Source organism: Ixodes scapularis, unplaced genomic scaffold (genome assembly GCF_016920785.2).
Source record: "Ixodes scapularis isolate PalLabHiFi unplaced genomic scaffold, ASM1692078v2 PGA_scaffold3__209_contigs__length_174095766, whole genome shotgun sequence".
Lineage (NCBI taxonomy): Eukaryota > Metazoa > Arthropoda > Arachnida > Ixodida > Ixodidae > Ixodes > Ixodes scapularis.
In genome coordinates this window covers 36,915,859-36,940,033 of record NW_024609868.1, presented here as the reverse complement: position 1 = coordinate 36,940,033, position 24,175 = coordinate 36,915,859, and the positions used below count along the sequence as shown (strand labels likewise).

The 24,175-nt window shown below is 42.8% G+C and overlaps 1 protein-coding gene across 1 annotated transcript in view; it reads left to right on the top strand.

Annotated features, from left to right (window-relative positions):
* Positions 1-4,674: 4,674 nt before the first annotated feature.
* Positions 4,675-24,175, top strand: part of LOC115326240 — a 68,246-nt gene continuing 48,745 nt past the window's right edge. Inside the window, exon 1 of the mRNA XM_040216183.1 lies at positions 4,675-4,926. Coding sequence (XP_040072117.1) covers positions 4,675-4,926 — 252 coding nt within the window. The remainder of the gene's footprint in view (positions 4,927-24,175) is intronic.

The window sequence follows — 24,175 nt, the reverse complement described above, 5'->3', positions numbered from 1 at the left end:
CGCTTGTTATACTCTGTTTGCGAATGACGCGTTTTCCTCGAAATAATTGGTTCGCGTATCTACGAAAACAAGTCGCCGCCTTACCCACGTGGAGCGGAACTGTACGTGTTTCGTGGGCACCTGTTTAAGCGTAGTCGGCATGCCCTACAAAATTGGAACGTTTAACTGAGTTCTTTAGTTTTACATCAACGCTCATTCTCTACTTGAATGTAGCACTGGCGGTCTGATCCAGATGCCGAAGTTTCGGAACCAACTGTTATCTCATTCAAAAGTTATGTGATTTTTTAATGTTTTAAATGGAAAAAAAAGGTACCGGTTTCCGGTAACTGCACCGCGCCATTCAGTTAGATGTATTCGAGAGATCCGTGAGCCGTCATTTTCCTATATAGGATTTCGGAGAATCACGTAACATTTTAGTAAGGTAGAGGTTAGTTCAAAAGACTTCGACGTCCGGTTCAGACTACTAGTGCTAGAGTTTGGCGGAGAATGAGCGTTCGACAATGCCTAATTTATTTCTGCGCTAAAGACAAAAAACTGCAACTTTTTTTTGGACACCCTGTAAATTTTGCGCTATGTTGAATGCAAACATAATCAAAATAAAGCCAAGCCAATTAGTGTAAGAAAGTACCGGCTGTAAATTAAAAAAAAACAATATATTTTAAAACACACATTTTTATTCCTATTGTATTTTGCTAAACTATGTTAGTTCCCTTGTTTGTTTTGTTTGTTTTTTTGCGGCATGTATCTAATCCTGGAAAAACACCCAAATAATATTTTTCAAAACAAATCCGTATGGAATTAAAACAACAAAAGATCGATGCCTAAATAAATGCCGTAAATTCTTTTTTTTTTTTTTTTCATTCTGGTCAAGAGCTGTCCGAGGATAAGCTTTTTTTCAAACGATTTTAGTGACTGAAATTGTTCTTGTTTGATTTGAAATTAGGTCTACCATGTGAGGTTTAGAATAACTGTATATAAATCTTGCTCCATATATTTGTGTGGTATTCTCGTGACAATTAGTTAAAAAGGCTGCTATCTTCAATACAAAGTTAAGGCCCGTTCACACTCTTGCGACCTCTTAAACCTGGGTTCCTTAAAACTTCTTAAACCAGAGAACACACTGGCGCGATCTATTGGGAAGCAGTGTAAACTCGGCGGTCCGGCATATTTTTTTTTTTTTATTTCTCGCGCATTATCCTTTATTTCTTGGCTCGAAAAACTTTTGGCAATGTTATAAACGAGTCTTTCTATGGGTATTACGCACATTTGACCTCGGAAATCCCGCAAAACCTTCGCTCTTGTCAAATGCAGTTCCAGGGTCACCGCATAGATGGCGCGACAATGCCAGTGTGTTCCCTCATTCTAAAAACATTTAAGAAGTTTTAAGAGATCTCGTCTCTCTCAGTCGTACTCGGTCGCAAGAGTGTGAACGGGCCTTTACTGTTGGGCTCAAGCACAGCGGATGCCTCATAGGATCTGACTTCCTCATAACGTATTACCTGCTCTATCTTTCTGAGACTCAGAAATAACCCCAAATCATCGCCGTAGGCAACTGAATCAACTGAATCACTTCGGTCGCCTCTAATCTCAGACCCTAATGAGCATATTCTTACAACTCTAAAATGATAGGCCCAAGCGCACCAAGCCACAAAATATTAGAACCTCTCCTCAAGGTAAGACGTGTAATAAACAAGGGAATCCTAGGTTATCGAGCGTGTGTAACCAGCGGATGGTACTCCAGATGAAACTTATTATGGACACGCAAGCAATCGTAAACTGAACTTTAACGAAAAATTAAAAAAAAAGTAAAATGGAAAGAGATATTAATTTAGGTGTTTTCTTAAGGATTCTCGTTTTTTGGTCAAAATATACATATTTTAGGTTCTTTTATTTCTTTCTATAAAGTAAATTTCAATACGCGCAAAAAGTTGCTCGTCGGTAATCTAATAATGTTGACTTATTTTCTAAAAAAAAAAAAAAAAAAAAAAAAAAGAAAAACATGGTCGTGTGGTTTTTTCACAATGGCGGACGCAGAAAAGGACGCGTAACCCTAATATCAACCGCGCATGCGCAATAGCAATTTGTTTCCTCGCGTGCTCAATAGATCGACTTTTAGGACCCTTGGTATATCTTTTTTTTTTTTTTTTTTTTTTGCATTGCCCAAACATCCGAGAACGCCGAGTGCGGAGCCACCACGTTTGTTGTTTGTTAATTTTTTCACCAACCCTAAATGGTTCATTTTGTTAGTTGCGGACGTTTGTACTTGTATCCTGAACCTTTATACCTTCTAGATTCTTTGTCTCCATCAATTGGTTCCGGACTCGTAGGTTTTTGTAACCTTATCGTCTGGTCGTCGCTTTGTGGTTTGTTGTTTCGCTTTCCACTTTTCGCTGGCTTGGTCGTCGGTGGCTACATAAAAAAAAAAGGGAAAAAGAAAGAAAGAACAAAACAGTTTCGTGAAAGTGCGCGCGCGCGGTGTTTGTCGTGGCGTGAAACGATGGTCACGGTTCGAAGACTGGAGACGTGACTGCAAGCCAATCGCGAGACCGCGAGATCCTAGCAACTATGGGTAGGTCGCGTTGGGAACGTCCGAGTCTCAGCCACGAGTCTGGCAACTCTGGCCAGGGGTTCGAGGACCGACTCCGGACGGTGCTGGTGGGAGCTGGTGTCTAGAGCACGCGTTCTTTTCTTTCCAGCCCTCTCTTTCTCTTTCTAAGCTTGTGGCCAGACATCACAACTGCGCTAAAATACTGTGTGCGTACGTTTTGTCCGTTGATTGCCCGCGATACTATTAGAGATTTTCGCGTCGCTTTATGAGTTTTCCAATAGTTTTACGCATACACTCCGGTGTCGTTTTGCTTGGCGCTGTGTTCCCTGTAGATTGAGAACATCGACGTGCTGGATGGTTTGGAGTCGACGCTTCGCCTCATCGAAACCCCCGACAATCGATGTGAGTACACTACACCCTTCGATATGCGTAAGTGTACATTATACGTGAAGGTTAAGGCTTGAGACATATATGGTGCATGCACTGCCGGTTTCCCTCTTGCCGCATTTATTATTAGTTGCCGAGAGTGCATTCCCGTTGTTTTTAGGCTTGTTTCGCACGGAGCGACATTACAGGTACATATTTGTAGGGACATCGATTTGAAATGTATAACAAGCGTCTTTTATTTATCAAACCGTTATCTTACCTCATATCAATTTCAGTCTGGTCTCTAAAAAGAAATAAGGAGGGAGGGTCTTATTGGAAGAAGCGACTAAAGCTTTAATAAACTGCCCGCCATGGGACAATAAAAAAAACACAAAAACAGACCACTTAAAAGGGCCCTGCAATGACTTTTTTTTTACTGGTTTTTAATTTGCACTGAATCTGAGCGCACTAAACGCAGTAAGTTAATGAAACTTTTATTTTCTCGAATTTCGCTTTATTTTAAAAGTATAGGCGAATTAAAATTACAAAAACAAGCAAAAAATAACCTCCTTCATGACGTCCTTGGTCGCTTGAGTGGCCGTGAACTAGAGGAGCTGTAGTGAGCTGAGCGAGCGCTCACGGCTCCCGCACTCCGTGTCGACGGTTCAAGAGGGCGCCACTAAAGCATGTTCTGGATAGGCTGTATGAAGCGGGCAACCAGAACGGCTGGCATTGCATTTGCTGCGCGATTAAACACTAATTCGGCATGACACTTCATTGGCCACAAACGACAACAAACACGGGGTAAAGATCAGTTCAGAACGAGAGCCACTTCGCGCTCCTTTACGGCCAAAAGGCCAAACCGCAAGCCAAGGCTGCTCGCCGAGGGCCTTCGGAACGCTCGGAATCGGTCAGATTCTCCAGTTCATACGACCGCAGCGCCGCCGCGTACATCCGGGACCTTTCTACGCTCGCCGCACGTTGGTGCCTGATCCCACTACACCTTTCTAGTGTGCGCCGCCTTTTCCACCGCTTGGTGGCGGGTATGTCGACGAGTCATTTCTTGTTTCCGTAATTTTTTAAACTGCATTCGTTTCTTTTCTGATCTAAGATACTGAACAAAAACTACTTTTATAAATAGTCGAAACGGTTCGCGCCACTTATATTTTGTATTTCGACTAAAAAGAAGCTTTTAGCGGCTCTGGCCAGTAGTAAGCCCAGGACCAAAGACGTCAAATATCGCGCTTTCGGCATCGCGGGTCGCCCCCGTAGGTGGAGGAGGTTTCCGCGTCGTCCGGATAAAATATGACGCAGTGATATTTAGTTGCTTTCTCCGTGCCCGCTGGCTTGCCCAAACCCCAAGAGACGTGGAAACCGCAAAAACGGTAGACGCATAAATATGATTGCAGGGCCCCTTTGACTTTAACATTAAAGTCTTTGATAAAATGCAGTAACTTCAGCGCGGCTTGTTTAACTATAGTCAGTATATCAGCAAAGCAAGTGTCTATAAGCAACCCGTCGACTTACTCAAAGGCACCGTTTCATCCCTTCAGGGCACCCATGTCCACCTCCGGCTATGAACGTCTTCAGCTCCACCGGAAGTCGGCCCAATAATGCAGTCCATCACAGTTCTTATCCGGTCAAACGGTCGTAGCAGTGTAGCGAGTCGGGGAACCGTGGTCTTAGTTCACATCTGCTGTTGGAACTTCCGGTTTCGCTGTTTCCGGTAGAATTGAGCGCAGCGACTCATAGACGTCTCTATGGCCACGTCGTCGGCGGAAGACCCACAAGAAGACGAGAGTGACCGCAATGGCTGCAGCGCCGGCGACGGCCATGACGACATGTGGGACGACTTCTGCAAGAACTTTGTGGCGTCGTCTTGTTCGTCGTCGACGTACAAGAAATGTTCTTGGCGGAGGCCTTTGCCCACCATCAAAGTTCCAAGTGGCGAAGAGGAGATCACAGACGCGGGCACGTCACGCGGAGCGAATGCCGACTCCGATGTCGTTTGGGTGAGTCAGCAGTTCTTTTTTAATGCGATAACATTTTAACGTTCACTAAAACCGAGAAATTGTGCGCATCTGTCTGTTGCCGCTAGTTAGTTTGATTTAGAGCGGGAAACCTGAGTTGGGTGTATATTTATACATCAATTCAATTTACCCGTCTAACTTAGCGGGGTAAACCTGAGTTGGTGTATAATTATACACCAATTGACTTAACCGCTAAATTTTGCGAGGAAACCTGACTTGGTCTATAATTATGTACCCATTCAATTTATCCGCCAACTTAGTGGGGAAACCTGAATTTGCGCTTATTTATACATCAATTCAATTTACCCGCTAAATTTCGCGGGGAAGCTTACATTGGTGCATAATTACACGCCAATTTAATTTACCTGTTAAACTTAGCGAGAAGCGTTTGGCCGCTAAATTCAACGAAAAAAAATATCCTGTATAAGTAATTACCAGTTCAGTTTAGCAAGAATTTGGTGCAAAAACGGTGCCCCGCTGGGCCAGACCGAGAGCGCCAATCTCGACAGGCCTTTGAACTTGAGGTGCAAAGCATCTCAAATGCTATCCCACTGCATCTTCTTTAGGCAGCAGTGAGAAAGAAGGCATAGCTTTATTTATTTTTTATTAATATTTGCGATTTGTTTATTGCTTTAGAAAGTAGACCTTCAACTTTTCGACAGTCCTTTCTTTAAACTTTATAGGATGCTTCAAACATCCAGTGATTGATAACGGCATACAACTTTTTTTTTTTTTTTTATCAGGAAGATAGGTTTCTTTTTTTTTTTTTCCCAGAAAGTAAAATTTTTCGCTGGTCGGTCGATCCTCTCGTGTTGCGTGTCGACGAAACATCTTTGTGAGGGGGAAGGAAAGCACTGGTCGATATTACGACGGTCGCATTGAGGTGTCTCACCTTTCAATCCACCCGAGACACCCTGTGTTCGAAAGATCAGGCCAGAATGCCATTCTGAAATTTCCCGACGAGCGAGAACACTTTCCTGTTGGTAAGGTATAGTTCTTATTTGCTGAAGCGGAAGTGAATGACGGCCAGCTTGGTTACCCTCTTTGTTATCTTAAGAGAGGGGGCGCGACAGCACCTATCTGTGTGAATTCTATAAGGAAATTTTTTTAACACTTACTCAAAGAGGGCTTTGACCAAAGATCTGAATGGTTAGATCATGTATTATGTTTTGTTAATTCTAAATATCGCCGCTAGTTATTCAATGAGTTCGAAAAGGCCTCACAAAATAATCATCTGAAGGCTGTAATAGATTTTCGCACAGCGTTGCGTGCTTCACTGTCAGCAGACCCCAGTGTAATAACCCCCCCCCCAAAAAAAAAAAAAGAAACAAAAAAACAGTACAGCAGTAGTAAGGGGAACGAACGCCAATTTCCTTAATGTTAGTGTTTACTCTGTTTTCTTTTCTAGCTTATATATTTTTCTGCTACGATACACTCTAAAAAAAAAGGGTATCACCATACACCCTTTTGTCCCATATAATACACCCCAAAACTTCATTTCGACGTACAGCGCCCTATAGTCGAACAGACGGCACGAAATTTTACCAGGGGCTTGATAACGGTGCGATATAACTTATTAAATTGCTAAAGTACGTATCAAAGACCAAAGAAAGAAAACACAAAGCTTTTGCAGTACGGCCAAGAAAACTCCGATAATCTTTTTTGTAGTCAATAATACGTTCATCAGCTATCTTAATAAGTTGTACCACACGGCTATTAAGCCCCTCGTAAACTTTGGGGACGCCTGTTCGATTATGGGGAGCTGTACGTCGAATTGAAGTTTTGGGGTGTATTATATGGGACATCGGGTGTAATAATACACCTTTTTTTCTCAGAGTGTAGGAAGGCACCAGAGGCATAGTGTTTCCATTTTTTCAGGGGAAGGGGAGTGGGAGTAATACTCCGGAAGCAAAAAAAGAAGAAATTGGTTCTTCAGTGAGCAGCTCTGAAGATTTTATTTCCACATGGTGAGCGCGTTCTTTATACACTGGGGCACATACATGATATACAAGTTCAAAAAATATATTTGTAACATTGAATAACAGCACACACCATCGAAGAAACAAGACAGCAAAAATGTTCAGTGATTGCCAAATCGCCGTTCTCTCAGATCTAATGATACGATGCAGCTTCTTACGTCATTACTTTTACCTTAATTAGCACTTTCACTCAGAAAATTATCAAACAAAACAAGAAAAAAAAATAACAATATTGACAGCCCCCATAAAAGGGACACGCAATTTCTATTTTTCATGACAGTACATATATATATATATATAGTAACAGAGAGAGACAGGGTATTTCACGTAACTTGAGCCAAGCTTTAGAAATATCTTGGTGCATTTTAGGAAGACGATGCTAAACCAATAAGTTTGTTTTATGTTTGAAGTCAGGTTTATTTTTCTCCAATTAAATTACAATTAATTAACTTTTCAAAGATTCAGTTGAGAGCAAAGGTTCCAATGACAAAGTTGTGTAACGTCCTCAGAAACAACCAGTTCAGTGTTTTTTTTTTTTTTTTATCAAGAAACCTTTACGCGGTTCGTTTTTTCGAGCTTGAAAAAAAGTGCCCGAATCACGAAAAAAAAAAAAAACACGAAAAACGCAAATTTTTAAACAGCGCCCAGTCAACAGTGTTCTATTCAGCATGCAGGCCTATACTTGTTTTCACCTCAAGAAAATAGGACGTTTCGCGCATTGTTCCTACGCCGGGCGAAGTAGTTCTTACAAGGTTTGGTTGCCAGAGAAAGAAGCGATGCTTTTGGCGTTTGAAACGCATATGTCTTGATACGATAACACATATTTGATGTAAAATGCACCTGTATATATCTTAATTCTCGACATAAAGGGTAGCTTTAGTAATGCTCCGCGAAGAGCCGGACTCTTTTTACTACAATTCTTGAGGTGAAAACTGGTATAGTTTATTCAAGCCCTGGCTGAAACCCCTGCAATACAAAATGCACGTGCGCAAGGTAACGTTTTTTTTATTTCTTTTTTTATTTTCATAATTTGCAAACTTTTTTTGAAGCCAATAAAAAAGTGTTAAGGCGTCTTTATAAAAACCATTGAATTGGACGCTACTGAGGACGCTCTACAACTTTGCCATTGGACTATTGGCTCTAGATTGAGTATTACAAAAGTTAATTATTAATTTTATTTAATTATTTAATTGGGCAAAATACAAAAACAAATAGCCCGACTTGCTCCAAACAATGAACAAACTTACTCGCTTGGTATCGTCTTTCTAAAATGCACTAAAATATTTTTATACCTTGGCACGATTTTGTTGGATTAATATACATATATATATATATTTAAATGCATGAATATAATTAGCAAAAAAACAAAAGTAAGCAAAGACATATCGAACTTTTGTGTAACATTTTACGTGCATAAAAAGTTGAAGAACAAAACGCAGTTTGACATGGAAGGTAAAATTGCCACACTTTACAATGGAGTTTTACACGCGCATTGAGAAAAGTCCAATATGAGCACAAACATTACAATTCTTTCTCATACTGCTTTATACATATAGATGAAAACAAATTACAGAAAGGCAAAGCGTCTACGTATTAGAAACATATGATAAATGAACCCACGGTTGAGAGTATAAAGTTAATGAATGAACAAACCTTTGGGGGTGAAAAATGAAAGCAGTTTACAACTCCTTGTAACGCCGAGTTGGAGCGCAGTTTTTGAGGAGGAGGATGGAAGGGTACTGAGGGGAGGGTATACCCCTCCTCCCTCCTCCTCACCTCGTCATCCTGCCTACTACACAGCCACGGGGACCACGGGGCCCGGTGAGGTCACGTGACCCCCTGAGGTGACGTGGCCCCCGTGAGGTCACGTGATATCACGTGACCTCGGGGGTGGAGGGTCACGTGACCTCAGGGGGGCCACGTGACAACAGGATTACGCCGACGTCAACGGCGACGCCGCTCAAGCCGGAAACGGCCGCCTAAGAGCTGCGCTCTAAAATATCCTTGAGAAGGTGCAAAAGATAGTCCCAGTTCGCAACATGAAACGCGTTTCCTCTAACAACTGTTCCCTTAATGAACTGATTTCTACAATGTATAGATCTACTAGGTAAGTAAGGTCCTTGTGGCACTAAAGCAAGGCGGTACGGTTTAGTCTAGCCTGTCTCATTGTAGAGCGTAGGTAAGTCTTAATTCTCCGGAGGCACGGGAAAGACCTTTCTGACGTGCAGGAAGGTACAGGAATTGTCAGTGCGATTCGGAGGAGCTCAACAATCTCTGAAAGAAGAACTCTCAGGGGTTCACCCTCTTTCCCGAAAGAACTTCTATTACGTCTTGAAATGTAACAAGGCTCGGGACACGTTGCTTTGCTATGTCCCTGTGAAGTTCGAGGAGGCCCAGATCAAGATCCCCTTTATAAAATTCACGCAGATAAATACTGCCGCTTTCTCCCGTCACAAACTTTTCGACTTGCGTTATGTGATTCCACATTTCTGGCGGAAACCGCGTTCGCAGTGATGCATGCACCGCGCCAAAAACTACATAAAATCGTTGCCGGTAAAAATTTTCCAGGAAATTAAAGTCATGTGCATGGAATCCTTCACTACAACGACGTGGCGCTTGCCTTTTCTTCAGAATGCTCGGATCCCCAACCTTAATTTCTTCCGCTTTAGGAGAGACATCGCTCCAAAAGCAAAAAAAAGTCGTGACAAAGTTGACCGATACTCTCTTTAACCGCCTTTACTGAGAGCTCTGCGTGGCTAAACTGTAAGCTTTTCTTCTGGAGAGCGGTATTCACGTTTTCCAATCTATCAAATACAAAGAGCATGAGCCTAAGCATAAAATATGCATCGAATATCTTGAATGTCTTTCCGTGCCCACTCGACTTGGCTCCAGTGTCATTTTCTTCATCTGATGAAAACGTGAAAAGATATTTGACTACTTTTTAGTAGTTACTGGAGAGAGACCGGAGTGAGGACGCTTTGAGCGTCCACCTGGTTTCACAGAACTGCCTCTGAGCAGGTGTTCTTTCCCTCTGAAACTGCTCGAACCAGCTCAGGCGCTTCGGAGATGTTTTAAGAAACTTTACGAGGTCTGCGCACAAGCTAACGAATTCCCGACACACATCAATTTTCATGCACAAATCTTTCAACACTATGTTCAGTGTGTGAGCAAGGCAATGTACGAACAGAGCTCTTGGCTCAGTATCTTGCACTAAGGCCTGAAGCTCACCGATTTCGCTGGAAACGTTTGCAGCTCCATCATATAGCATCGCACACGGCAGTTGTCGATTCCAAGGTTGACTCGACAAAGCACATCATTCAAAATAGAAACGAGAGTACGTGTTGTGGTGTCCGCGGTTGCATACAGTCCAACAAATACTTCCTACACTTCGAGGTTTTCTTCCGTATACCTAGGGTTGTTCGTTTTCGGGTAAAACCCGATTTTACCCGATTTTTACACCCCGAACATGTTTCAGGAAATTCGGGTCAAACCCGATTTCTCCCGGAATTCCGAAACCACATAACCAACCTATTAATTTTTACGCCGCTCGGGAGTTTGCCGTGCACACACGCTATCTACCCTACTTTGGGACAACAGTGACCTGTAGTTCATTTCGAAAGCTGCGTGCAGCACTGTGGACACTACACGGCTCTCAACCAACCGCCCAACGAGCGCGCCTAACTCACCGTGGCATTCTACGGAGGGCGGCTGAGGGACAACGACAATAGGCGTTGGGGCCTCGGAGGGACATTTCCGTCCCCCCGCTGTGCAGGTGGAATCTCCTCGGCACGCCATGTAGCTTAGGCCCTGCTGCACGCAGCTTGTGAAATGCACTATCAATCCCCCTTCGATCACTGAGGTGTCGACGCCCAACAGGGTCTCTCGGGTAGCATGGCCATCGCGCTGACGTCCAACCTTTCTCACGAACAACGTGCGAGCCAGTCAGTCACGTAAACAGATCGGGAAAACTTAACAAGTTGATTTCATAGCGAAATATCTGATCGAAGACGACCGTCCCTCGAACGGTCAGGATTTTTGTTGGCACCTGAGGCAGAGGATGATCCCTTGGGCAGTAATCCCCCTGAAGTGACCGACGGCAATCGAAGCTGGAAAACCCTGATGCCCCCCTCCCCCCAGTTACCAGCTTGAAACACATCCCTAATTTTAACGCGTTAGCAATAATCAGCTCGTAATACCCTCCAATAACAAAAAAACAACTAATGTATTATTGAGTACATTCGTGTATTTAACCCGAAAAAACCCGAATTTTCGAATGTTTCCTCAAAAAACCCGATTTCTCGCCGATTATCAGCCTGAAAAATAGCACCCCATTTTTACCCCCCGAATTTAGAAAAATATAAAACCCGAAAACGAACAAGCCTACGTATACCTAAGAAAGAATACTTGTTCCTGCGAAGTTATGTTGGAAGCAATTGCTGAATAAATCTCTCCACCATGCACTTCTTTCATCAGGGAGCGAAGCATGCTGTGGGTTATTAGTTCCAGCATTTGTTTGGTGCGTCCTGGGAAGTCCACTTAGAGTCCCTTCTGTTTAGCCATGCTGCTAGCCCTGATACATCGGCTTCGCGCAACAGTAAAAGCTGCTTCAAGTTGCCCTCGTCATCATTGTGAACTCAAAGTGCGAGACCTTGGAACGCCAAAAAACGAACAAATGGCAATAGTGCCTACAAAGCTTTACGACTTTCCTTCATTTGCTAAAGTTTAGACGATGAGAGCACAGAGGCTATATTTAGTTTTGTGCTTGCATCTGTCAGTACCATGGACGCCGCGCGACGAAGTGCTGAATTTCATGACTTCTAAGCTTTTACAATGCTTCTTTTCCAGTTCTGGGGACCACTTTCAACGAAAACGGTACACGCATCTTTCTCTCGCGATGACATGGGAGCGGAAACGTTTTCTCACTAGCTTCTGCGCAGTTGGCACTATACACCTTACCGGTTTGTGCCTTGTTCGAAAGCCGTGGCTTGAAGAGTTGAGGATCCACCTACGAATGCATTCGTAGGTGGATCCTCAACTCTTCAAGAAGCCTTGTACACCGTTGCTTTTAGTGGATTCCGATCGAGTATGCCCATAGCAACCACGAGAGATGGCTTGCCAGTTGAAGTCACATTCACGATCGCTAAAGGTGGTTCCAGAATGTTGTCCGTAATCGATGCTGATAGACTTGCATCCCTGGATGTACTTGCCACAACCGGAGCGCAGGTCTCGCCAGATCTTGCGTATGCATTCTGGATGCTTTAGCTGACAACCGCGGTCTTTTGGTGAGATATCTGTTCATTGTGCATGTACAGGGCCTACGAGAATATTGAAGCAATATATGTGTGTGGTTGTTAACAATTGAGGGCGGGGGTGTTGAACTTATGATGTAATCCCAAACAATTTTGGGGGCACGTAAAAATAAATTTTTGAAGAACATAAAAAAATCTGGAAGACTTTATAGTGCCCATATGTCAAATCCACAATGTTTGGGAACACATAATTTACATCTTAAAGATATTGCGATCGCCACGCCAGTCAAAGGCCGGCACAAGAAAGTGTGAGCAGCCGCTTGCCGCTCCTGGTTTCAGGCGGAAAATACCGCAATCTTACACGTTTCTGCTGCGCATTTGTTGTCTAAAGCCTAAAATATTTCAAAACCTGGTATATTTTTTGCTGGGCTGAAATAATCGACCAAATTTTGTACATTGTGTGAGTTAATATTAAACGTTACCAAAAAATACAACCATAGAAACACAATAGTATGTAGCGTCCACGTAACATAAAAAAATATATAAGAAAGGCATGAACAGCAGTTTTATCTAAAAGAAGCAAGCACCAGAACATAAATTTTGCTTGAATTAGATTTGAATCGCATCCCGACGTGGCTTAGCAATTACTTTGCGTTTACTATACTTTATTTTATGGTGCTCACAAGGTTATTATTCCACCGAACAAAACATGTGTAAGTGTTCATTTCTATTTTAAAACACAATAAACACACATATATACTGTTATAAGGTAAAAAGTTGGACTAGTTGGTAGTTGTTATACATAATAATAAAACAGCTCGAAAATATATAAAAGGAAGAGACACATCGGATAGGACAGAGCACTGACTCATATGATTATACGTGAACTGTCTGAACTCAGACAGTTTAGGTATAATCATGTAACTAAACGCATGCTCTGTTAATTTAGGGCTCCACTGTTGTGCTCGTCAGTGCGTGAGGGGTACACATTATGGGTTAGAGACCACTTTAATTGAAACTATCGTCTCTAAATACATACACTCAAGTTCCGTAAACTGTGAACTACTTCAAGTTGAACCGGATTTTATATGATCATGCGAGCGCCTTTTTTCCGAATAAATTCACAGTTCACTCCCGTACAATGAGGGTAGCCATTCCCAATATCCATAACTGCATATACGTATTTTAAGCGTTCGTCTATGGATGTCGAAGGCATATTTTGATAGTGACCGAGCAACAGAGCTAAAAGCATTTTAGGCGCATATAAAAAAAAAATCGGCACAAAAAGTTGATTCCCGTTAGGGGAGAAAAATGACCAACACGATACACTTTCTATACAATTTATCACATACTGCCAGGAAATGTGTGTGTTCCTCAGGACACTGTCAAGAATTTCGGGAGATCAAGTTTGAGAACTCAACTCCAGAAACTTTTACATATTAATGAAAAGCGAAGCTGCTGTAAGGTTGCTTAATATTTACTGAACTTTTTGAGTACTACATCTTAAAACGCTTGTGTCGACCACCATTTTAGTCGTCCGTGGGACCATGGATGGTCCATAATCCAGCCCTTAAACCCCCCCCCCCCCCCCCGGACTGCAGCTGTGAAAGAAAAAAAAAAGTAAATTTAGTTGAAGGGACAGTGCAACGATGTTCAGTTGCGATGTTTTTAACTTTACACAAGCTTACTGGCACTAATGGGAAAGAGACGCCCGGAGTACCTCCGGTACGGAGCCTGAGACTGCCTGAATTTAGTGGAAGCGGATGCGTCAAAATGAAACCAAATAAAAAAACGCGACAAGTTTTCAACCTTAATATTTCCATTCGATGCTTGTCAATCTGAACAGCTTGCAAGCATTGCACGTGCTCGCATTAGATAATAAAAAGAACAGCTGTGCTTTGATTACCCTTTGTACTATTCCCAAAATAGAATAAAAAACAAAAACAAAAAAACAAAAAAATAGTCCGTCATGAAGGGGTTCCCTTTCTTCTCAACTAAATCAAAGCAGCTTGATTGTTTTACTGATTCTGTTTATCTTTTTTTTTTTCAATATTCTAACGCAAATGTCTTGCAGCAATTTGAACTGGGACAGGGCAATACAAGCTATTACAGTAAAAATGTCATTAGAGAGCCCCTGGTGCATCAAGAAGTTATAAGAAATCTTGGATTGGGAACGGCTGCTTTTTTTTTCTGAATATAATTTAAGCCAAAAGTAATTAACGCAATGGCTCAAATGATTAGCGGTTCTTAAGAATCAATTACCAAAGGTCTCGTTTATCCATGCAAAATATCCACATGCAATTTTTAAATTTGAAAAAGATTTGCCCGCAAGCACACACGCATACCGCTCTTTCGCGAATATTGTTTGTAATCCAACAGTGGCGACGACTTCAGTTTTTTTCCGCATAGGTTGACAACGTCCAATACTCGACATAAGTTCACTCGTTTCTGTTACCATCGAATGTTCTGAGGAGCTTAGCTCACCAATAGGCTAGAAGTTTTTCCGCTACCTCAACCAAATTGTCGTGAAGTGAAGGATGACTGACCAATATCAGCTCTTTCTCAACTATGCAACTGAGTATATCACGCACAATTAAATGAACAGACGCGATCAAGCCACGAAAGACAGCGCTGGCTCACTTGCTCTTGCAGAAGCATAGCCGCGGGATTCAATTCGCTGACCAATGCTTATTGAAAAGAATTCGTCAACATTAAACGGGTACCGTCTGGAAGGTTGGATATCTTAAACTTATTTAAAACGTCCGAAACTGAATTAGCCTATTTAAAACAAGAAGGAAACCTTTAAAAAAAAATGTAAAAGCACAGGTGTTTGTAAACAGGCAGATAAACAGACACAAGAGATTGTTTTCAAATCTCCTAGAAGTGTATTACACTCATCACGTTCCGTAGACAAGTACAAACTTGCAAGCGATCTGCGAAATGTAAAGAGGTACTACTAAGCTTTTATACAGCTGAGAAGTTTCCAAAGCAAACAAGACCCGGGGTAATTCTAGGCTATATTGTCTATTCTCTCGAAAACTGCAAAAATAATTTCCCCGAAATTCTACCGGCAGACGCCTCTTATTGGCAGTGGCAATCAGTTCGTCGAACGACGCTTCACCAACAGATTGTTTTACAGACAGCTATAATCAGCTTTTTTTTTTTTTTTTTTTTTTTGGTAACAAGTCGTTTTAAGTTGTCGCCGCAAACGGCTTGTAGGTGTACCACGAAGATTAACGTTTTTTTGTATTGAGCCGTCGCAGAACGTCGCCGCGTGGACGGGTCGCTCGGCCAAAGACACCCGCGAAACAAATGTCTCTGCTCCGTGCAATTCGCGGCCCGAGTATCGGTGGTATGTTTGTATTGACGAAACGTGTTCATGAAACATGTATCCTCGAAAAGACGTCTATGAAACGTCTTTCCACGAAGTGCCGGGAGAACAAGAAAGTCAGTATTCTTCAGGCAGTTGTGCCATGATTTCAGACATCTAACGGAAGGCGACTGTCGGTAGACTTTCGGAGAAATTGTTCTCCCGGCTGCCGGCAGAATACACACTGCCTAATTCTATAATTAATCTGGAAGAATACACGTAGAACAGCGGTCACTCGTGGCCAACAAGTAGGTCTTAGCGCGCTTACCATAAACTTAGTGGACTTGAAAGATGTATTCCGATATATATGTCGATACGGGTACTGGAGCACAATCACACAAATGCAAAAACAAGAGGGAAGCGCTCTGTGAAGATTCAACACGATGCGGCATAAGTTGTCATTTGCCGAGCCAAACCACACCACAAGAGTTTCTGGGACTTCTTTGAAGAAATCGCTTTTTGCCGACTTATGCTAGTACTTGGTCCACTTCGAATAAGTTGAAATCTACGCAAGCCACACAAGCAGCAGCGAAGAGTTCAGGACGAGTGAAAGGAATGCTGGAGAAGAGGAAGCAGATGGTTTGCTGGAGAGATGAGGAGGAAACATCCCCCTCGCTCCAGGATTTAACCTGCCTCCTCCTCCCCAGCCCGAAGAGCAGGCGCTTCTTCAAGATCTGCAGGTAGGTGCGCCCACAAGAGGATTATCCTCAAGGGGCATCCCAATAATGAACACAGCGAGAGGCTTTTTCACTGGATACTTTTGTGAGTTCGTCCCAAAGATGATAATGCACTATATGAATGGTCTACCAAGCAGTGTCTTTCAAGCCGATACCGTGCTCTTCCCGCTTCCAGACTATATTCACGACAACGTAAGCGCAGACACGATAGGCCTAAAATACGCATAGCGTCTACTCTGCTGTCAACATAGAGACCATATACTAACTCCAGAGGAAAAGGTCCGCCATTTTCCCATACATTCTGGCTGCCGCAAGCGGCGGACCATGCAGGCAGACCCTCGGGGTCCCAAACACGGTTACATCATCAGAGCAGTTTCGTGAACTTCAACAATCCACGAACTTACCGGTGGAAAGATACTCGCGTTCCTTTCAAATGTTTTTTTTTGCATAGCGCGCAGATGTACGGCCTCGCGTTAACGCTAAACTAAGCCATATACCCGGCTTCGCCGGTGGGGCGCGGCTGGGTGCGGTTGAGGAATACGAAACTGCGCAACAACCAGATTTCCGAGATTTCGACAGAAGGGAAGTTAATGCAGCGTAATGACTTTATTGCTTTTTATAAGCGTTAGAATAGCTCAGAATTTAGTTTACAACGTTAAATTATCACTGTTTATATTGCTGAGAGTTCACACTCTTCGCGTTTACCGCGTTTACCATGGCAACGTTGCTTTCTTTCTCTCGTGTTCTGTCGCTCTCTTTCGCGATCGTTCACTCGGGACCCCGGGTGTCGGCGCACGGGATTTGCCACTCCTCCTCACCCACCTTTACCCCCCTGGCTGTCAATACCAAGTGAACAGGACAGCTGCAGGAAGGCTAGATTTGGAGTCCCAGAGGAACTGCCCATCCCAAATGTTAAACAAGAACGGGAAGTATGAAGATCCTATGTTTTACGGCATATAACCAACATTCTAAATTGAAATGCAAAAACAACAGCCTCTCTAGCCTTCGTTTCCCTCACCCTTCGTTTTCAACTCGGCCTTTCAGCGAACACTTCGGTGAAGTTTTTGAAAGACACCAAGAAACTGCAAGAGCTTTTGCCCGAACGTGGACAGTGCACTTTGCATATTTCACTGCAAGCGAGCAGGGAGCTGCAGCTCCAAGCGACCTCCTTATCCTTGAGGTACGTCAAAAATTGCATGCGCTTGATCATTATGGAGCCAAAAACCGACTCCCTTATTTTTTAATATTTCTTAACTATGACTCGCCCCATTTCCACTTGGTGGTAGATAGTCTCTCAACTATTTTATAGATGTCCTTTATACCCTCAAACCTACACATGAGGTGCCAGTAGAAGGTGTCCATCTTTTCCTCAGCATTAAGCTTACTCTCTCCGAGAATAATGTATGTTGGATGTATCGACCTACACTCTAATAAAGAAAAGATGGTCTCAAAGGACTAACGGCAGCATTTTGTCCTCTGAACTCCCATTTTCTCCCCGAAGAGACCATCTGGTTCGAGCTAGGTATCGCGCGCATATGCTGAGGACTAACTACACTCGACCGGGACTAACCGATAGGCACGCAAAGCAAAAGCAGTGATTAGTCCTCCTAACACAGGGTGCATCCACGACCAGCTCTATACTTACGACCACTCCTTCTGAGCACTCCGTAAGGAAGAGCCTGCTCCCGGCAGAGGGCCGAGTTTTAGCGCCGCCTAGCGAAAGGCGTTCTCACTAGGCGGCACGAAAGCCTGGGTCCTCCTACCTAACTCCTACCTCGTCGGGCTCTTCTGTTATCCGTGGCTGCGTGGCACCTGATCGCGCTTTCTGGTTTCAGGCGCGTTCACGTTGCAAAATGTTTTTTTCTATCTAAAGGATAGTGAAGGAGTCCAATTCGTTAATTAGTTTGATTTTCTTAAGTTTGTGCAGCCAACACCAGATGGTAATGGCTGCTCTCGCGCGCCGCCAACGCCATAGTGGCCAACACAGTCTGGTGCAGCGCGGAAAAAGACGAAACAAAAATACCGATTTCCAGGCCCCGCCATGGGGCGCCGCTGAGACTCAGCCCTCCGGGAGGTGCGTGCTGGAATGTTTACAGATGGAGTGGTCGTAAGTATAGAGTAAATCGTGGGTGCATCTGTCCAAACGCGGGTACAAGATGGCGGCGTCTTCTACTGCATCGCCAATGGCCAGCGTTAGCGACGTACTTACTGTTTCGGAACGCAGGGGGAGGTATCCACGGACGATCGTAGCACCGAAAACTGCAGCAGGGTGCACGTTTAAAGGTTGCAGCTGACTTTATAACGATCGCAGCTCTGTTCCAGCACGTCGTGGAAGCCAGCACTGACTCGAACGCCGCCATTGATGATGCACTGGCCATGCGGCTTTTTACGTTTGTCACGGCGTCCTTCCCCTTTGCATGCTTTGAAACGTGCTTTGAAAGCGTTTATATTTTCTTTTTGGTTTAACTGGGATGAAAATAGCCACGTATCACGTGGGTAAAAAGGTGTCCAAAGACATAAAAGGTTCATTCTGTTTTCTTTTCTTTTTGTATTCTTTAACATCTGTGTTTCTTTTTTCTTTTTTTTCAGAAGAGACGATGTGGTTACCACGGAGACGCGCATGCGCAAAGTAGGACAGTCCCAGGGATGGGCAGTATTTCAAATACAAGTATTTGAAATACGTATTTAAAATACTTTGTGTATTTTGCATTTGTATTTAATTACAAATTGGGTAATGTATTTGACGTGTGTATTTAAATACTAAAACATGGGTATTTCAAATACAATTGTAATTAAATACACTTTTGTGGGCGAAAATACATCCCTCAAATTTATTTTCACTGTCCAGAGCAGGAAGAAAACTACGTTCTGCACCGAATGCAGTGTCTCTCAATCAAGCACAAGCGTTTGGTGACTTTGTGATTACGGTGCTAGTCCAGGGCAAGAATAGTAACGAAATCGACGTTCACAGCCAGACTGGCTAAATAAGTGCCTGCGACAACCTGTGATGCTTTCCAGCCTGATTTCCCTCCATATTTTTGCCTGGAACATTCTAAATGCGCGGGTCGTCCAGATTTTTGTAACTGGTGCGAGTTGAAACAATAAAAAATTCTCTAGCTAGTCCTGCGCGTCTTGGTCGTGTCGGTTCTTTGTTGGTCTCTATACCAGAATGTAATTGACAAAAAAAAGCTGCTTGAAGCTCTGTACGTTTTTCACCTATTACGTCCAAGCTGATTACATTTTTTTTTTTTTTTGTGATTACATTTCTATTACGTTACTAGAGCATCGCACACTAACTCCCGAGTGTGCAATGCAAAATTAAAATGAGATACCCGGAAACTCGTTGCAGGTGCCCTGAAGTCGCTGACGCAAATTTTGAGGAATGTATTTGGAAAAGTATTTGAAGGAGACCAAATACATTTGGTTGTATTTGTATCTTATATTTAAATGCTTTTTTGGAAATGTAATTAGATTTGTAATTAAATACATTTTTGACGAAGTATTTTGTATTTGTATTTCGATACATATTTGCATGTATTTTGCCCATCCCTGGGCAGTCCATTCGGGGAAGCGAGAACACGGATGCTGGGGGCCTATGGGGACGCTGTTTTATATACAGTCACAAATAACTATTGTGTGTACCGTTACTTCTTAGTAAAAGATATACTCCTTGAAAAGTTTAGCAACAATATTGGAGAATAATATTCGTACGAAAGCAGCACCATATTTGTAATATCTTTCACGGTTGAGATGGTCACTGACCAAACGACTCCTTTTATCAGACGAGTCTGCCTATGCTGGAAAAAATGAAAGCCGTTTACATCTCCCTGTAACGCCGAATTAGACGCAGCTCTTGAGGAGGGAAGGGCACTGGGAGGGGGGGGGGGGGAGGGTATACCCCTCCTCCCTCCTCTTCACCTCGTGATCCTGCCTGCTACTTCTAGAAAGGTTAAGGTTAACTCCTGTCCAGATGAGTTCAGAAGAAAACAAAAAAACGCAGTCGTGCCTCATATGCACAAGACAGCGCATAACCTAAACAAAGCAGCAAGCCGCATAAATACTAAGGTTGAAAAGCTCGCCAGATTGAGTCATTTGACGGACCCTTTTTGCAAAGCCTTGTTTGGTTGTGTGAAAAAGCACTAAAGACAGTTTTTCGCTTGTGCTGTGTTGTTTATCAGATTCCATTAACATGCGAAAATAAATACGTAGAATAAACCGGCAGATGCTTGAACGAAAGGCTCTGAGAACACAATCTTAACTTCAACAACTATCGGGATGGCCCCCTATCAGCGCACTGTCAGGACTGCGGGTGCAGGCCGCACGTGCTCAATACTGACCAAACATAAAAAAAAAAAAAAAAAAAAATATGTTTCGGAGATAATCGAAGCGGGCGAGTAAAAAGATCTGGTGTAGGTTTAGTTAGCGTTGCATCCATCGACCTGTTTGATAAGAAGTTACGGAGTTACAGTTCATGCGAGCGGCGGCAAGGCCTGGGGTTGGCTGATTGTTATAGGACCGTAGCGCAGAGTGTCGAACCGGAACTGAACCGAGAAACAGAACCGAACCGATATTTCTAGACGAACTGGAACTGAACCGAACCGAAATCTTTACCACCATCTTGAAACTGAACCGAAAAAAATATAACGGTAACCGGTTATTGTTTTTTGGGGTATTGTTTTTTCTTTTTCTTTTTTTGTTATTATCAGAAAATGAATATTACAAAATAAAAAAAAATTGGCAGCTCTATTTCTATGTATTGATCGAATCGTCATATACAGAATTGCATTCTATGAGCAACTGCGGGAGGTGCTTTTGTATTGAGGCTATGATTAATAAAGCGTCACGTCTTCACTTGATGTCATGCTGTCAAGACGTACTGTCAAGTAATATCTCGTCACGTATCCCCGTGACGTCACGTGCCGTAGTCACGTGACTCACTGCGTCGAGTTGATGTAAATTGAGAACGTCACTAGATTCATTAGCGTTGTTGAGACCGTGACGTCACATGATATTACAAATTCGCACCGCGAGTCCCATGACACCGTGACGTACTCGATTGGCATGAGCTTGAGTCTAGTGCTCGGGTTCACGGAAATCGAATAGCCAAACTGTAACAATGTTTGAAGCTCAGCCCATGCTTTACGCTTTGCCAACCCCAGCCCAGGACTATGATGAAAACTGACGGTATATTTTTAGAATTCTAATGGCACTTGTTCTGATTGCGAGCTGAGGATGGGAAAGTTGTTTTTGACCTCTATTTTTCCTGCGTCTGCCATTGCGCGGAGTGGAAAACTAATTGCTGTTCAACAATTGGTGTGTTTTCGAGTATTTTACTCCCGTGTCGGTCTCAAGCAATTATATGAACGGCACGTGGCAAATCTATGACGATGACGCACGCAGACCACCAGAAAGCGACCAATCAAGTAGCTGCCATGTCGAATAGAGGGTGCAATACTACTTTGTTTTATTTTACAAAACAAAAATCATCAATTATCAAAGGTGATGCTTATCAGCAAATTGAATAAAACGGCATATTGTCAAGAACGAACCCCAACAGACAGGATATGCTTATGCTGTATAATAAAATGCTCAACTGAGTACGCGCAATTTTAGGCCAGGTGCGATTTGATTGCGAATTCGCGTATAGATTAGAGCGAACATTTTTTATTAGTCCTCTCTGCGCGATTCTTCGTCTGCATCACGTTGCTGAGCGTAATCAATGTTGGTTAGGAAAACAAGCGTTGTGATTGCCGCTCAGCAATTGTTATTCACTTCTATAAAAGGTACACTGAAAGGAATTGTCCTAAAACTTGCGAGACATTTTGAAAATGTTATTGATCTTAGCTCAGTTGTGTCGTCATCATATATACTCTTAAATGTATTTTATAAACTATATTTCACAATATATACGGTGACGAAGTGCCCATTTGATGATTTTATGCAGTGTAATTAATTAGTTAGTTCAAAAGCACCAACTACTATTTAACTTTCCATTCTGCGACGCAAGGTTGTAGCAAACACGGATACTTTAGGCGACCTACCACACTTCGTGACAACCCTTTGATTTAAGGAAAATATATGTGACCGATGCAAACGAATGGATACCATATGTCGATCTAGATTGTCTCGAAGTGTTTACTAAAAATTAAAGAACACAATTTCTTTTGTACATGAAAATTAAAGTAAATTGTACGAACGATAAGAAAAAGCAGCTATATATAGTTATTTGTTTTACGGTGAAAGTACCGCCTATTGCCAAGACATCGCGGAAAATATATGATCAATTAAGCGGTTCGAACCGGTTCGAACCTTTATTTCTGTTCCCCGGAACCGAACCGAAAGCCGTGAACCCGAACCCAACCCGAACCGATGAAAATTTTGGTTCGACACTCTGTCGTAGCGTGCATACATGTCCCGTTTCCACGCTGACTAAACAGTTGCAGTCAGCGCTCGTGTGTGCCTAGTCACTTATTCGTCCTCGTCTAAAAGCGCTGTGCCATGCCCTTGACATCCCACTACCAACTAGCCCAGCATTCTGCATTGATAAGTCCCTTAAGCTGCTCACCAGTTACCACGGAGTCCAGACTTCTTCTCTCGTTTCCGTACGTTCGACGATGACGTGGTAGACTCGAGTGTTATAGAGAAAGCGCGGAGGCGACCTCCTCTTTGCGGTTCCCAAATGAGTGTACGTAGGTAGTGGCATTGCGGAAGTGGTTCTCCGAAACCCCCTCTAAAATTCTCCTGGACAACGGACTATTTAAATTTTTGCGCGTGTATGATGTCGATGATCGGGGGGGGAGGTTCACTCTTAAAGGCTGTTGAGGCCCGCAAAATGCTAAGTCCGCCTTTGCTAAATGTTCGTAGCCGGTGCCTATACTGTGAACTATTGCGCGGAAAAGCAGGCATTCCGGTCGGCGCGAAAACAAAGGGCCAAGGGGGGTGGGGCGGGGGGGGGGGGGGGGGGAGCAGTCGCCTCACTGCCCCCCCCCCCCTTAGTAGTTCAGGCTTACGGCAGGCATTGAACTTCTTAGAAGACACGGTCAGCACAGTGGTCTGCATAGATGCACCCCGTTTTCCCATTTCTCATTAAGAAGTGTAACGCATGCAGGGGTATGTGGCACCTTGTCCGAGTTATTTTATCATCAATCTATGAGCTATAGCGCTGTTTAAAAGTCGACGTATTTGTGGTATAGTAAAATGCCTATTTTGTCCCGTCATAACATTTTTTGAAAGCAGATACGTTCCAATGGAACTTGGGTTAGATATTTTTTTATTTTACGCGCTTTGCCGGTCATCGGATATTTTGGTTGTTATCGTGACCATGATTTAAATAAGCAACGTTATATAAGCTAACCTAGAACAATCACAATACCCTCGAACATCAGATTCAAAGTAGATTATTTTTTTACCGTTTAGGCGTGAAAGTTGGTTTCAATGGAAAATGTATTTTAAAAAAAATTGTTCTGAAGGGGCACTTCGAAAAACAGTTTTGCGAGCGGCTGCTTGATTGGTTTGAGGGTGGTACGAAAGCGAACATAGAAAGAACAAATATAAGTACCTAAAAGTCAAATAATAATAAAAAAATTCACATTCGTAACATTCATTTCATGGCATTTTTTATATTAAGCTGGAAACACAGTCAGATATCATGCACGTTAAAATAACGTAACACATCTAAAAAAAAAAGTTCCGATACTTCTAGAGCAAAACACACAAACAACCCTACGTTTTTGTAAGGATTAAATGTGTAGAGTACCGCGATTCACTCGAAACAAAAATTTTATTCTATATAACTATCAGTTCTACCATGAAGAAAGATAATCTTTATCATACTGCATGAGCATATGGTTTTAGTAAGAGAGAAAAAAAAGGGGGGGGGGACCTTTTTATAAGACTAACTGGATAGAGATATACTTGCTATTTGTCTCTTGAGTGCATAACTGGGTCATATACCTA